Source organism: Salmo trutta, chromosome 19, assembly GCF_901001165.1.
Source record: "Salmo trutta chromosome 19, fSalTru1.1, whole genome shotgun sequence".
Lineage (NCBI taxonomy): Eukaryota > Metazoa > Chordata > Actinopteri > Salmoniformes > Salmonidae > Salmo > Salmo trutta.
Window position 1 is genome coordinate 32,257,530 of NC_042975.1, and position 17,070 is coordinate 32,274,599.

The following is a 17,070-nucleotide window of genomic DNA, read 5'->3' on the forward strand; positions in this document are numbered from 1 at the left end:
GCATGTTTATCTTACATGCTGTTAGAATAAATGTTCTAGACGTGAATGTTGTTACGAACCGGGTCGTAACAAGGAGAAAGACAACGCGGAGATAAAGAAATAACAAAAATATATTTATTAAAAAAAGAAACATACACAAGTAACAATGGTGTGTGTGTTCAGTGTAAGGGAGTGGATGCTTGCATAGATGGTGATAATGAGGGGTGTTGAGGTGCCAAAACACATGAACACAAAGAAGCTCCAAAATGCCACAAAAAACAGTGTCTACATGGAGAGTGTCTCCTCAACGTATGGGGGAAAGGTGTACCCGAGCCCGGGTGTGTCCCATTTCGCTGACGACCCTTCCAGTACCGCTCACCAACATCGTATTAAGGAAAACAAGGGCAGAGGGAAAGAATTCAGCAGACAGAGTCAGAGGGTCGTCACAATGTGCACTTTTAAATTGGGTGGACTGAGACTAAAAAACATTGCCATAGACTGAAGTAAAATCAAATGTATTTATACCATCAGAGATGTCCAAGTCAATGCAGTCCCTCGGGTCTCAAACAGAATAGGCCTGAGTCCACCTTGTTCACTGGGCAGCTAGACCAGCTAGACCATGCTGGTCGGACAAGCTTGACCAGCATCAGACCAGCACTGACCAGTGATAGACCAGCATGGACTAGCTTGACATTTATGCTGGTCTATGCTTTTTTTTCAGCAGGGTAGCTAACAAGAACTTTTGACCCCATCCTGTGACCTTTGGCATGATCGTCCATCCTGTTTATCTCCTATCTGCCTGTGCACAGAGACAGACGACACTGGTCAATACTGGTTAGAGGCAGGATAGTCTTTCTGACAGCCGCTGTGGAGGCAGACGAACAACAGCGAGAAGTCACACATGCAACGTGATGAAGATATAGGCCAAATACCTGGAAGTCAATTCATAGGCTTCGATGAGAGTATGGTTTTCAATGAAACTTTCAAATGTTTTGAGATTTAGAAATTAATTTGATGCATCCTGTGTTGTGCAGTTGTGCATAACTATGTTGAGTATTGAGGTCCTTAGCAGTGACTCCGCTCTGTGTTGTATTGCAGCTGGTGAAGACAGCAGACTTGGACCCCAGGCAGAACTACATCCTTGGTTTCCATCCCCATGGGATCCTGGTGGCTGGAGCCTTCATTAACTTCTGCACGTACGCTACAGGCTTCAGGAAACTGTTCCCTGGCCTGGACAGCTTTCTGCTGATGCTACCTCTCTGGTTCAGAGCCCCCTTCTTCAGAGACTACATCATGATGGCAGGTTAGTGGGGTTGGGGTTAGAGGTCAAGGCAGAGATACTGTGAAACACTTTGTGACAGATGTTGCTGTAAAGACAAGATGGCAATATAAATATATCTGATTCATTGATTTACTGATAGATTGATAGATTACTGATAGATTGATTAGGGACAACCATCATGATACAAATTAACATGTTAACTACACCTGATCTCAGTGTCTACTGTGTGTCCCAGGTCTGATTCCTTCGGACAAGGAGAGTGCCAGCTATCTGTTACGTCGACAGGGAGGTGGGAATGCCGTTGTTATAGCAGTAGGAGGAGCCCCCGAGGCCCTTGACGCACGCCCTGGCGCCTTCATCATTCTATTAGCCAATAAGAAGGGCTTCGTCAAACTGGCAATGGAACATGGGTAAGACCAGGGCCAGAGGTGGCAGAGGACATTTTACTGCCTGTGTCTCTGATTAAATCTTATAACTACTCTCATGGTTACACAAGTGACTTCAACTGTGTCAATCACTTCATCATAGTTTGATATTAATGTTCACAGTGTGTACTTGTGGATGGCTTACTGAAATAGTGCCATGTGTAAGCCCTTTAGGAATTTCAATTGGAAGCATGCAAGCACCAATTGACATACAGAGGGACAAGTGAAGTGACACCATGATTGATTTAATTTATTAGACTATTTTTAAAATACATATATGAGGGCGCTCCAGCCGGTGACGCCGCAACATAAAATGTAAGAAAATCGTCAAGGATATCACCATTTCCATTGTGGTCCTTTTGTAAGGGCGAGGGGGGATGCAGCTGAGTACAAAAACATTTATTTCACCATACCACTATTAAATCCTTCTAGTGGAATAGTTATGGTTATCCCAGAACAAGTTAAAGTAGTTACATAGGTACCTGGGGACCATACTGTGGACTATCTTATGTACATGACACCATTTCATCTGAGAAACTCTCTCCTCCACTTTGAGCTATCTGAGGCTTTCAAAGTGGGAATGATCAAGATGAGTAGGTGCTGGAAGATTAAGAATAATCCTGACTAATTTGTTCTGAGATGTCTGCAATTTATTTGTAATTATCTTGGGGGCACTATTGTACCAGGAAGAGCACGCATGGTTGAAGTGGCACTGAACAAGAGCCCCTGCCAATGCCACCATTGCATTCTTCTCCAGATATTTGGAGGTTCTTGCCTTGAACCTAATTTTATGGTTCACTTTGGAGAGAACTTTTTGTGCCATGCTCTCCCTGTCAGATGGTTATCTAGCACACATCCAAGATAATTAACTGAGTCTTTTGCTGTGACCACTGTCACCTACTACCACCTTAAAATCAGGGGATTTCCTCAGTTTCTCATTGGACCAGTACAAGAGGGACTCTGTTTTTCCAAGGTGTAGTGACAAATCAAATAAATCACATTTTATTTGTCACATCCACCAAATACAACAGGTATTTACTCATAAGCCCTTAAACAACAATGCGGTTCAAGAAATAGAGTAAAGAAAATATTTACAAAATAATAATCAAAAAGTAACACAAGAAAATTACATGACAATAACGAGGCTATATACAGGGAGTACCGAGTCAATGTGTGGGGGTACAGGTTAATCGAGGTCATTTGTAAAATGACTATGCAAAGATAGATAATAAACAACGAGTAGCAGTGGGTGGGGTGGGGGATGTGTTCAATGTAAATAGTCTGGGTGGCCATTTGATTAATTGTTCATCAGTCTTATGGCCTAGGGGTAGCAGAGAGAACAGTCTATGATTTGGGTGACTAGAGTCTTTGCCAATTTTTGGGCCTTCCTCTGACAACGCCTATATAATCGTATAAAGGTCCTGGATGTCAGGAAGCTGGGCCCCGGTGATGTACTGGGCCCTACACACTACCCTCTGTAGCGCCTTATGGTCAGATGCCAAGCAGTTGCTATACCAGGCGGTGATGCAACCGATCAGGATGCTCTCAATGGTGCAGCTGTAGAACTTTTTGAGGATCTGGGGACCCATGCCAAATCTTTTCAGTCTCCTGAGGGGGTAAAGGTGTTGTCATGCCCTCTTCACAACTGTCTTGGTGTGTTTGGACCATTATAGTTGGTTGGTGATGTGGACACCAAGGAACTTGAAACGCTCTGTCACGCCCTGATCTGTTTCACCTGTTCTTGTGCGTGTCTCCACCCCCTCCAGGTGTCGCTTATTATCCCCCTGTGGATTTATCCCTGTATTTCCTGTCTCTTTGTGCCAGTTTGTCTTGTTTTGCCAAGTCAACCAGCCTTTTTGTCCTTGCTCCTATTTTTCCCAGTCTCTGTTTTTCCTAGCCCTCCTGGTTTTGTCCCTTGCCTGTCCTGACACCAAACCCTCCTGCCTGACTTTTCTTCTTGCCTTGACCTCAAGCCTGCCTATTGTCTTGTACCGTCTGGACTCGTACCTGGTTACTGAAACCCTGCCTGTCCTGACCTCGAGGCTGCCTATCACCTGGTACTGTTTGGACTCTGACCTGGTTTATGAACTCTCGCCTGTACCCAACCTGCCTTTTGCCAGCCCCTTTTGTTATAATAAATATCAGAGCTCAACCATCTGCCTCCTGTGTCTGCATTTGGGTCTCGCCTTGTGCCCTTATCCTCTCGACCCGCTCCACTTCAGCCCCGTTGATGTTAACTGGGGCCTGTTTGGCCCTCCTTTTCCTATAGTCCATGATCAGCTCCTTTGTCTTGCTCACATTGAGGGAGAGGTTGTTGTCCTGGCACCACACTGCCAGGTCTCTGACCTCCTCCCTATGGTCTGTCTCATCATTGTCGTTGGTCAGGCCTACTACTGTTGTGTCATCAGCAAACTTAATTATGGTGTTGGAGTCGTGCTTGGCCACGCAGGAGGGGACTAAGCACACACCCCTGAGGGGCCCCAGTGTTGAGGATCAGCGTGCCAGATATGTTGTTGCCTACCCTTACCACCTGGGGGCGGACCGTCAGGAAGTCCAGGATCCAGTTGCAGACGGAGGTGTTTAGTCCCAGGGTCCTTAGCTTAGTGATGAGCTTTGTGGGTACTATGATGTTGAACGCTTAGCTGTAGTCAATGAACAGCATTCTCACATAGGTGTTCCTTTTGTCCAGGTGGGAAAGGGCAGTGTGGAGTGCGATTGAGATTGCGTCATCTGTGGATCAGTTGGTGTGGTATGTGAATTGGAGTTGGTTTCACGCCTGCTCCTGCTCCCCCTCCCTGTGTAATGACCAATGCAGGAGATGAGAAGCGGGTACAGGGAGTGAACCATATAATATAGACGGACATGCAACGGAATAAGAACAACCTCTGGACATAAACACGACACGACAAACAATGCTACTACAGCGAACAACACAGAGGAGCAGACATATATGTAGGGCCAACAACAAAGTGATAGAGTCCAGGTGAGTCCAATGAGTGCAGATGCGCGCAATGGTGGTAACAGGTGGGTGTAATGACGGGTAGCCTGGTGCCCTGGAGCCGCTCGGCGTGACAGTACCCCCCCCCCCCCCCCCCAGGGGTGCCACCCGGTGTCCCACCTTGGTGAGCTGGACGGGCCGGCTGAGGCATGACAGCCTGATGATCCCGCAGCAGCGAAGAAGCTCCATGGGCCAGCTGAAGAATGACGTGGGATGGGAACCTGCCGAGCAAACTGAGGCAAGGAAACCTCTCGAGCCAGCTAGGGCGTGACAGCCTGACGAGCCAGCTTGGGCACCCCTGGTTCCATCGGTGGTGGAATCCAAGCCCGACGTCACCAACAAAACAAAATAACTCATGGCTGGCTGATGCATAGGAGCCCGACGAGCCGGCTGAAGCGTGATGTGGGATGGGTACCTGCCAAGTTAACCGGGACAAGGAAACCTCTTGCGCCAGTTAGGGCATGAAAGCCCGACGAGCCAGCTTAGGCACCCCCGGTTCCATCGGCGGCGGAATCCAAGCCCGACGTCACCAACTAAACAAAACCCTGATGCTTCTTGTATTCGTAGTAGCATTCTGTAACGCCCAACACAGGAGATGAGAAACAGGTGCAGGGAGTGAACCATTTAATATAGATGGACATGCAACGCAACAGGAACAGTGTCTGGACATAAACACGACACAACAAACAATGCTACTACTGGGAACAACACAGAGGAGCAGACATATATGCAGGGGCAATCAACAAAGTGAGGGAATTCAAGGGTTACCCTTCTTTACACGCACCAGTCACCATCAAAACGCAAAACAGGCTCATTGGACTCACCTGGACTCCTTCACGTTGTTGATTACCCCCTGTATATCTGTCTGTTCCTGTCCAGATGCTGTTCCGTTTCATGTCCGTCAACTATTAAACCTTCACTCCCTGTACCTGCTTCTCATCTCCTGCATCGATCCTTACAGTGGGTCTAGGGTTTCCGACATAATGGTGTTGACACGAGTCATGACCATCCTTTCAAAGTACTTCATGGCTACCGACATGAGTGCTACGGGGCGGTAATCATTTAGGCAGGTTACCTTAGCTTTCTTGGGCACAGGGACTATGGTGGTCTGTTTGAAACATGTAGGTTATTGTCATAGCCATTTACTGACATTCAGAAGTTCAGCACTGAGGGCTTTCTCAACCACATTTTTGTCTTTGTGGGAAACCAACAGTGCAGAATCATCTGCATAGAGGAAAAGGTCACATATACAGATTTCAGATAATTTATATACAACAAAAAGAAAAGTGGACCCAGCACACTCCCTTACGGAATTCCATGACTGGTCTATCGACGTCACCCGCACGAGGAGGCTAAAACAGACTTTCCCCCATCGCGACGTCCCTCTAAGGCCCTTCTGCTAACTTGCTAGCCCCGGCCTGCTAACTTGCTAGCCCCGGCCTGCTAACTGCTAACTTGCTAGCCCCGGCCTGCTAACTGCTAACTTGCTAGCCCCGGCCTGCTAACTGCTAACTTGCTAGCCCCGGCCTGCTAACTGCTAACTTGCTAGCCCCGGCCTGCTAACTGCTAACTTGCTAGCCCCGGCCTGCTAACTGCTAACTTGCTAGCCCCGGCCTGCTAACTGCTAGCTTGCTAGCCCCGGCCTGCTAACTGTCTGAATCGCCATGTCCCCAGCCAGCCTAACCACTCACTGGACCCATACGATTCACTGGCTGCGCATGCCTCTCCCTAATATCAATATGCCTTGTCCATTACTGTCCTGGTTAGTGATTACTGTCTTATTTCACTGTAGAGCCTCCAGCCCTGCTCAATATGCCTTAACCAACCATGTTGTTTCACCTCCGACATATGCGATGACATCACCTGGTTTAAACGTCTCTAGAGACTCTCTCTCATCATTACTCAATGCCTAGGTTTACCTCCAATGTACTCTCTTCCTACCATACCTTTGTCTGTAAATTATGCCTTGAATCTATGCTATCATGCCCAGAAACCTGCTCCTTTTACTCTCTGTTCCGAACGTGCTTGACAGCCAGTTCTTATAGCCTTTAGCCGTACTCTTATCCTACTTCTCCTCTGCTCCTCTGGTGATGTGGAGGTTAATCCAGGACCTGCAGTGGCTAGCTCCACTTCTACTCCCCAGGTGCTCTCATTTGTTGACTTCTGTAACCGTGAAAGCCTTGGTTTCATGTATGTTAACATTAGAAACCTACTTCCTAAGTTTGATTATTCACTGCTTTAGCACATTCTGCCAACCCGGATGTCTTAGCCGTGTCTGAATCCTGTCTTTGGAAGGCCACCAAAACCCCTGAAATGTCCATCCCTAACTATAACATTTTCCGACAAGATAGAACTGCCAAAGGAGCCGACGTTGCAATCGACTGCAGAGAGAGCCTGCAGAGTTCTGTCTTACTATCCAGGTCTGTACCAAAATAATTTGAGCTTCTACTTCTAAAAATTCACCTTTCCAGAAACCAGTCTCTCACCGTTGCCGCTTGCTATAGACCACCCTCTGCCCCCAGCTGTGCCCTGGACACCATATGTGAATTGATTGCCCCCCATCTATCTTCTTAGCTCGTGCTGCTAGGTGACCTAAACTGGGACATGCTTAACACCCCGGCATCCTACAATCTAAGCTTGATGCCCTCAATCCCACACAAATTATCAATGAACCTACCAGGTACAACCCCAAATCCGTAAACACGGGCACACTCATAGATATCATCCTAACTAACTCGCCTTCCAAATACACCTCTGCTGTTTTCAACCAAGATCTCAGCAATCACTGCCTCATTGCCTGCATCAGTAATGGGTCTGCGGTCAAACGACCACCCCTCATCACTGTCAAACAATCCCTAAACCACTTCACTTCAGCGAACAGGCCTTTCTAATCGACCTGGCCGGGGTATCCTGGAATGACATTGACCTCATCCCGTCAGTAGAGGATGCCTGGTTATTCTTTAAAAGTGCCTTCCTCACCATCTTAAATAAGCATGCTCCATTCAAAAAATGTAGAACCAGGAATAAATATAGCCCTTGGTTCACTCCAGACCTGTCTGCCCTTGACCAGCACAAAAACATCCTGTGGCGTTCTGCATTAGCATCGAATAGCCCCTGTGATATGCAACTTTTCAGGGAAGTTAGGAACCAATATACACAGGCAGTTAGGAAAGCTAAGGCTAGCTTTTCCAAACAGAAATTTGCATCCTGTAGTACACACTCAAAAAAGGTTCTGGGACACTGTAAAGTCCATGGAGAATAAGAGCACCTCCTCCCAGCTGCACTGAGGCTAGGAAACACTGTCACTACCGATAAATCCACAATAATTGAGAATTTCAATAAGCATTTTTCTACGGCTGGCCATGCTTTCCACCTGGCTACTCCTACCCCGGTCAACAGCCCTGTGCTCCCCACAGCAACTCGCCCAAACTTCCTCCACTTCTCCTTCACCCAAATCCAGATAGCTGATGTTCTGAAAGAGCTGCAAAATCTGGACCCCTACAAATCAGCCGGGCTAGACAATCTGGACCCTCTCTTTCTAAAATGATCTGCCGAAATTGTTGCAACCCCTATTACTAGCCTGTTCAACCTCTTTCGTATCGTCTGAGATTCCCACAAATTGGAAAGCTGCCGCGGTCATCCCCCTCTTCAAAGGGGGAGGCACTCTAGACCCAAACTGCTACAGACCTATATATATTCTACCCTGCCTTTCTAAGGTCTTCGAAAGCCAAGTCAACAAACAGATTACCGACCATTTTGAATCTCATCGTACCTTCTCCCCTATGCAATCTGGTTTCAGAGATGGTCATGGGTGCACCTCAGCCACGCTCAAGGTCCTAAACGATATCATAACCGCCATCGATAAGAGACATTACTGTGCAGCCGTATTCATCGACCTGGCTAAGGCTTTTGACTCTGTCAATCATAACATTCTTATTGGCAGTTAAGGCAGTTAACCCACTGTTCCTAGGCCGTCATTGAAAACAAGAATTTGTTCTTAACTGACTTGCCTAGTTAAATAAAGGTAAAAAATTGGCAGACTCAACAGCCTTGGTTTCTCAAATGATGGCCTCGCCTGGTTCACCAACTACTTCTCTGACAGAGCTTAGTGTGTCAAATCGGAGGGCCTGTTGTCCGGACCTCTGGCAGTCTCTATGGGGGTGCCACAGGGTTCAATTCTCGGGCCGACTCTCTTTTCTGTATACATCAATGATGTCGCTCTCGCTGCTGGAGATTCTTTGATCCACCTTTACGCAGATGACACCTTTCTGTATACCTCTGGCCCTTCTTTGTACACTGTGTTAACTAACCTCCAGATGAGCTTCAATGCCAGTAAACCTAAATGCATGCTCTTCAACCGTTCCTCCTTTGCACCCCAGTATCTACATTTACATTTTTACATTTTTACATTTTAGTCATTTAGCAGACGCTCTTATCCAGAGCGACTTACAGTAGTGAATGCATACATTTCATACATATTATTTTTTTTTTTCCTGTGCTGGCCCCCCGTGGGAATCGAACCCACAACCCTGGTGTTGCAAACACCATGCTCTACCAACTGAGCTACAGGGAAGGCTATCTCTACTTGCACATTCATCTTCTGCACATCTACCATTCCAGTGTTTAATTGCTTTATTGTAATTACTTCACCACCATGGCCTATTTATTGCCTTACCTCTCTTATCCTACCTCATTTGCACATGCTGTGTGTACAGATTTTTTTACTGTATTATTGATTGTATGTTTGTTTATTCCATGTGTAACTCTGTGTTGTTGTATGTGTTGAACTGCTTTTCTTTACCTTGGCCAGGTCGCAATTGCAAATGAGAACTTGTTCTCAACTAGCCTACCTGGATAAATAAAGGTGACATAAATAAAAATAAATAGGGTACCCAAAGTTCAAGATTTTGGTTTTAGACTGGGTCCCATCCACATACATCATCTGTTTTTTTCCTTGCAGATAAGAGAGAACCCATTTTACTACTAAGTTGTTAAAGCCCATGGCTCTTCGTTTGATTAACAGAATCTCATGATCCACTGTATCAAATGCATTTTGGAGATCTAACATAACCATAGCACAAAATGTCCCACCATCTACTTCCTTCCTGATGGGGTCAGTTAGATATAGTAGGCAAGTGTCGGTGGAATGGGATTTCCTAAAGCCAGACTTTAACTCATATAGTAGGTTATGTAAGGAAATATAACTGTCAATCTGCTCGAACATAATCTTTTCCATGACCTTCGATAAAATACACAGGATTGAGACAGGCCGATAGTTTCCATGATCTAGCCTATTCTCTTCATTATATAGAGGAATGACCCTTGCAAGTTTTAGTTCACTGGGAAAAATCCCTAGTTCAATATACAGATTTACAATGTGAGTTACACAGGGGGTTATAATTACCTCAGCATCCCGTAGAAATCTGGCAGGAATGTTGTCAAGGCCACTGGCTTTGGAATGGTCAAGTTCTTTCAGCTTCTTTAGCACAGTTGACTCAAACCTTTTCTAATGAAAAAGCATTGACTTGAATCCCCTGCTGTGAGTAAAACTGCTGGACTTGACTCTCCCCATAACTATAGTTGTAAAATAGCTATTCATACTGTCTTCAACCATGGTCTTGTCTGATGTAACCTTTCCTCCAATGTCCAAGCTAAGATTTTGAGTTTTGTTCTTCAGTCTGTTACTGTAAACTAAGAGCTTCAGACAATTCCATAATTTACTTGGATTGTTCCTGTTCTCAACAATTTTGTCATTAAAATAATCTTTCTTGACCTTCTCTATCATCCTGTTAACCTAATTTCTTAAATTCTTATAATCAATAAAATCATAATCTGCCCTGGATTTTCTGAACTCCAGAAAGCATTCATTTCTAAGCTTAATTGCTTTTAAAATGTTGTTTATCCATGCTTCTGTTCTTTGCTTAATTCAACAACAATTACAAAAAATTATTGCGCCAGCTTGTCAACAGCATCTAAAAGCAATTATTAAAAATTGCCCTAAGCATTGTCCAACTTCGCTTAATGAACTGTTGGAGGAGACTTGCTCCAACTGTATGGATTTTGGTAAATCAGAGGTTATTGTTACTGGTGATTTTAATACAGACATGCTCAAAAAGGACATTGCTACTTTTTAAAGCTCTTTAAAAAATGGTAATCCCTTTGCCTTACACCAGCTGATGAATGAGCCCACCAGGGTCTGCCCTTCTAGTAGGAAGGTTCAGAAAATAGTTTTTAATTGTCAAAACTCAACAAAACAATTGGTCTATGAAGAACTATAGTGCATATTTTTCAATTTATCAGACCAGTCTAATTTGCTCAAACAATTAACAAAAATATCTGCACTATAGTTCTTCATAGACCTAATTTTTATTGAGTTTTGACAATTAAAAATGGATTTCTGAATCTTCCTACCACAGAAAATGATGGAATGATCACTGAGCCCATAGTTTACAACCCCACTGTTTGATAACCTTGATCTATCCGACACCAACACGAGGTCAATGATGGTTTGGGTAGAAGGACCCTGGTGGGCTCATTAATCAGCTTGTGTAAGGCAAAGGGATTACAACAATTCTTAAGAGTTTAAAAAGCAGCAATGTCCTTTTTGAGCATGTCTGTATTAAATCACCAGCAATTCTCCTTCAACAATTCATTAAACTTGTACTGGTCTGTTTGTCTGTAACAGGTTCCGACTATAATGGGTTTGCATTTTGGTAATAGAATGTCCAACCACACAGCTTCAATCTCATCATGGCTTAAATCTAAACTATAGTTAAACCCAATATCTGATTTTACATAATACAAACTCCGCCGGATTTGCGATTGTGGTCTTTTCTAATTACTACATAATTTTCAACTTCAATCTCAACGTTTTAGCCATGTTTCGGTAAAGAAAAGCACTCCCACCTTAGTTACTGGAGAGTAGGCGAATTTCCTCCGTCTGGGGAAGAAGGATTCTAACGTTGAGATAAATTATGTGTAGTCATCTCGTAGAAAAACCCTTTTCTATAGTCAAGATCTCCTCATCTGCTGGAACTGTCAGCCAAAATTGTTCACTTGAGACGAGTGTTGACTCCCTGCCATTCAATCGCAGCAGTGAAGCTCCATCCAGGGTTCGCGCTGGCATCTGACCCCATTGTTACCCAACTCAGTTTTCCCCTGATTTTGCTTGTAATACAGCGAGTTCATCTACAGCAGCTCAAGTCTTATTTCGTGGGATACACAAAGCTTGCTCAAATCAAGCGTTTACATGTCATTACATCAATAGTTGAATAATTTAGGACAAACTTCAACACACCTATGAGTAAAATGGAAACTGGGTCTGTTCTCTACAAATATACTGTACGTTACAAACTCATAGATGATCGTAACAAAACTGAAGGCCAAACTTCTGTCTCAACTCACCTCTCCTCTTACCCCTCTCCTTCACCCCACTCCACTCCTCTCCTCTACCCATTCCCTCCCTAGTGCCCATCTGGTGCCGGTCTTCTCCTTCGGGGAGAATGAGTTGTTCGACCAGGTGGAGAACCCTCGAGGCACCTGGATCCGCTTGATTCAGGACAAGCTGCAGAGCATCATGGGTATCTCTCTGCCCCTCTTCCACGCGCGGGGCATTTTCCAGTACAGCTATGGTATCATGCCCTACAGGAAGCCCATCAACACTGTGGGTGAGTAACATTCCATGTCACTATATCTGCCAAATCTTTTTATCCTATTTCTGTAGCTTTCTCCTATTTCTATGTTGCAAGGCAATTGTTGTTTTTGGCAGAAGTTTCATATCAGTAAACTAACTGGCAGAGATGGTTCTCTGTCATTGAAACATGAGGAATATTGATCAGAGAGGGACAGATTTGCCCTTGGAAATATTTGACTTACTAGAATGTTACTAGATAGTAACATTGTCAGTTTGCCACAACTTCTCAGCAACAGTGGCTGGCACACAGTTAGTCATCTGTCTGTGTACATCTATTGGCAAGGCCCAACAATGGCATATTTAATTTTCAATCCCCACTTGAAAAGTAAACTCATGAGTAAAATCATATCCAAAAGCAAATACGTTTTTGCCCATCATGCACTACTACCAGTGGCATACCGCAGTTTCACAGGGCCTGTTTTTGGTTTGGCCCCTACAGACCTCATGGGCCCCCCGCACTGTGGGGCTGTGTGGTACACCAGTGACTACTACAGTAACCTATATTTGAATGTAATGTCATCATGCATACCCTTGGACCTTTCCACAGTGGGACGGCCAATCAGAGTGGAGAAGAATGAGAAACCCACAGTGGATGAGCTTGACGCCCTCCATCAGCTCTACACAGAAGAACTCAGCCAGCTGTTTGAGGAGCACAAGGGCAAGTATGGAGTGCCAGAGGACCAACACCTCAGCTTTGTCTGAGCAGGACTCACAAGAGAGAGAGAGAGATAAAGACAGAGAGAGCGAGAGGGACGGCGGGAGAGAGAGATAAAGACAGAGAGAGCGAGAGAGAGAGAGACTAAAAGAGGGAGGGGAGAGAAGGGAGGAAGGCATCAAAACTTTAATTGGAGTTGCACCACCAAGTCCTTTCACTTTCCTCAACCAGAAAAACCTTTACAGCTATAACAACCTGAAGGATCCAGACCAAACTAGAGGAGACAAGTGACACGAGGAATTGATATGGACATTCTTAGCCAAGATATTGAAAAATCTTTCCCGCTATTAAAAGCACTGTATTATGTATGTCAACTAGATTCAGCCGCGGGCCTATTTTTTCTTGAGTGGAGGGTTGGGGGTCCGGAACATAAATACAAATAATTTGGAGACTGCAAATTGACCGCAAGAAGCCCAAACAGATATAATGTTTGACGAAAACTTGCTTACATTTGTATATGATCACGTGTCTCTCTATTATGCGTGGGAATACTTGGGAACAGATTTCTAAAATTAAAGTCACTTGGAGCTAATCTCCTGGTGTTTTTACAGTCTATTATGTCCAACAATGAAAAAATGTATTTTTTGCTCAGAAAACTTGGGGGGCCAAATAAAACCACCTATGAGCCAAATTCGGCCCTCGGGCCGCCAGTTGGGAAACCCTATCCTAGAACCACATTTTTGCCTTAATCCACAGATGAAGTGACATCTGTCTGGGCGATTCGAGACTTGTATAAATCCGTAGATCCTATCAAATAAAGTCAGAGGTTGAATTTGTATGGAGATTTCATGTAATGGGGTGATGCACTGTATCCTCACTTACAGTATATAAGGCCTCTAGGTCTCCTATATCAAAGACACACTAGGAAAAACTGGGAATATTTCTCATTTTACTCACTATTTTTACATAATAATACTATATCTGGTTAATAAGTTTCCATTTACAGTATATATTTAAAATCCCAACATATATATTAATTTTAAATGTCTCTGTCTTAATGTCTCTGTCATGTATACATTTTTCACAATATTGTAATATAAAATCTGTTAAAATAACTGATACTATTTTTCTCACTTGCATTGTTTTTATTATAATACCAGTTCATTTATTTCAATAAAGGTGATTTCAGGTCTCATTCACTGTATCAAACTTTGCACATGACTGCCCATCCAGTCCTGATGAATTAATCAAGGGTCAGTGATAGCTTGAAGTTGGACCTGGTCCTTCAGCGATAAAACTATCTGTGCACTTTCACAACACTTTTTTCATGACTGCGATGGCCAGAGTGACATATTTCCAAACGGGCAGCAGACTGGCAACTGGTCACATATTAGTGTGGAGTGGACAGTGTCCAGGCACTTTCAACAAAGACCGATGACCCTTAGGCCATAAAAAAGAAAAGCACAGGGAGAGAACCTATTCATGATGCTAGCTAACTTTGGAATCTATTCACAAAGGTATCTTCCATCCGGAGGGGGAGGTTTTATTTAGAGCCCGACTCGGTATGGTGTTGGAAACATAAGGACCTTATCTTTCATATCAGCGTGAAATAATTGTATTAGTTCTAAGTATATATTTAGCATTTGTGAAATTATTTTGATGTATTATGAAAGAACCGTATCGCTATTAAGAATCGATTCACGTTTAGATGTATTTGGCTGTTTTGGCTGCCACAGCCTGTCTCCCTCTAAACACTACATGACCAAAGGTATGTGGACACCTGCTTGTCAATCGTCTCATTCCAAAATCATGGGCATTAATATGGAGTTGGTCCCACCTTTGTTGCAGTAACAGCCTCCACTCTTCTGGGTAGGCATTACAGTTGGCACTATGCATTCGGGTAGGTAGCGTTCTCCACTCCAGCCGACACTTGACATTACACATGGTGATCTTAGGCTTGTGTGTGGCTGCTCGGCCATGGAAACCCATTTCATGAAGCTCCTGACGAACAGTTATTGTTCTGACGTTGCTTCCAGAGGTAGTTTGGAACTCGGTAGTGAGTGTTGCAACCGAGGACAGACAATTTTTACATGCTACTTGCTTCAGCACTTGGTGGTCCCGCTCTGTGAGCTTGTGTGGCCAACCACTTTGCGGCTGAGCCGTTGTTGCTCCTAGACATTTCCACCTCACAATAACAGCACTTACAGTTGACTGGGGCAGCTCTAGCAGGGAAGAAATTTGACGAACTGACTTGTTGGAAAAGTGGCATCTTCTGACGGTGCCACGCTGAAAGTCACTGAGCTCTTCAGTAAGGCTATTCTATGGTTTGTTTATGAAGATTGCATGGTTGTGAGCTTGATTTTATACACCTGTCAGCAATTGGGGTGTTGCTGTAATAGCCGAATCCACTAATCTGAAAGGGTGTCCACATACTTTTGTATATATAGTGTATAAGCTCCTTGGACGTTAAGGAGTAACGGCAGGCTCGCCTACACTCCTTAACAGTACATTTTTGGGCTAAGGGAGAGCTAGAGAAAAGACTAGAACAGCAGTTCCCAAACTTTCCTGTTCCGGAGACCACCAAATCACTTTCAAAGTCGCAGAATTCGGAGTCGCAGAATTCTCTTGCCGTTCAAATTTAGAGCACATTTTATTAGTAAATGTTAAAGATCAAAGGACTATTATTGTAAACAATTTTCATTGTAAAAAGTTATGTAAAATTGCCTATAATACCATTAATATTCCCAAGTGTTATTATCTTTGGAATAAAAAATAAATACAAATAAAAAAAGGTCTTAACAAATGTATGCAAAAATATATTTAAAAAATCGCAGGGGTTGAAAAAAAATGGAATTTAATAAACTTGAATGAAAAGGACACAGGAAAGAAAAGTAACAAGAAAGTGAAGGAAGGATGGAAAGAATGAGAGGGTGAAAACAAGAGGCTGTCACGTCCTGACCAGTAAAAGGGGTTACTTGTTATTGTAATTTGGTCAGTGCGTTGGAGGGGGTGTTTGTTTTGTGTGTTTCGGTGTTTTTGGGTTTAGGTTCTATGTTATCTATTTCTATTTTTATATCTATTTTTCTATTTCTATGTTGGGGTTTTGGCAATGACCTCCAATTAGAGGCAGCTGGTTGTTGTCTCTAATTGGATGCCATATTTAGTTGTGTTTGTTTCACTTACGTTTTGTGGGTGGTTATTTTCTGTATAGCCTGGGAGCCTTATGGAACTGTTATCGGCGTTTGTTAATTTTGTTTGAGTGTTTTCTTTAAATAAATTAAGAAGATGTGCACTTTACCCGCTGCGCCTTGGTCCAATCCTTACGACGCCCATGACAGAACCACCCACCAAACAAGGACCAAGCAGCGGGGATTGGAGCACCAAACAAGGACCAAGCAGCGGGGATTGGAGCACCGAAGAGAAGGATGGACGTGGGAGGCAGAACGATGTTTCTGGGAGAGGAAACTAAGGGAGCTAGATGAGGCCGAGCGGCATCCCCAAAATAAATTTGGGGAGGGGGCACACAGGGAGTTGGGCAGAGTCAGGATGGAGACCTGAGCCAACTCTCCGTGCTTATTATAGGGAGCGACGGATCAAGCAAGCACCTTGTTATGCGGAGATACGCACTGTGTCACCCATACGCGTGCACAGTCCGGTGCAGTCAATAAGGGCTCCGCAGCATTGCCAGGTGAGAGCTAGCCGGCAGCCAGGGAGAAGTGCGCCGGCGCAGCGCATCTGGCCACCAGTGCATCTCCTCGGTCCAGTTTACCCTGTTCCTGCTCCTTGCACTAGCCCTGAGGTGCATGTTACTAGGCTGGCGCCTCCAAAACCAGCCCCACGCATCAGGCCTCTAGTGCGCCTGCCCAGTCCAGTACGTCCTGTTCCTGCTCCTCGCACTAGCCCTGAGGTGCGTGTCACTAGTCTGGCGCCTCCAAAGCCAGCTCCACGCATCAGGCCTATAGTGCACCTGCCCAGTCCTTTCCTGCTCCCCGCACTAGCCATGAGGTGCGTGTTACTAGTCTGGCGCCTCCTAAGCCG

General features: G+C 44.5%; 1 protein-coding gene across 2 annotated transcripts in view; it reads left to right on the plus strand.

Moving 5' to 3' along the window:
- LOC115154350 (2-acylglycerol O-acyltransferase 2-A) overlaps positions 1 to 14,227 on the plus strand; it is a 32,637-nt gene extending 18,410 nt beyond the window's left edge. The window contains exons 1-5 of one of the 2 annotated variants that reach the window (XM_029700499.1): positions 668 to 941; positions 1,078 to 1,282; positions 1,497 to 1,671; positions 12,152 to 12,351; positions 12,925 to 14,227. In XM_029700499.1, the coding sequence (XP_029556359.1) occupies positions 936 to 941; positions 1,078 to 1,282; positions 1,497 to 1,671; positions 12,152 to 12,351; positions 12,925 to 13,079 (741 nt within the window). In that variant the 5' untranslated portion in view covers positions 668 to 935 and the 3' untranslated portion in view covers positions 13,080 to 14,227. Of the gene's footprint in view, positions 1 to 667; positions 942 to 1,077; positions 1,283 to 1,496; positions 1,672 to 12,151; positions 12,352 to 12,924 lie in introns of those variants that run through there. The other variant, XM_029700498.1, reaches the window with a different exon arrangement.
- The last annotated feature ends 2,843 nt before the right edge of the window (positions 14,228 to 17,070 follow it).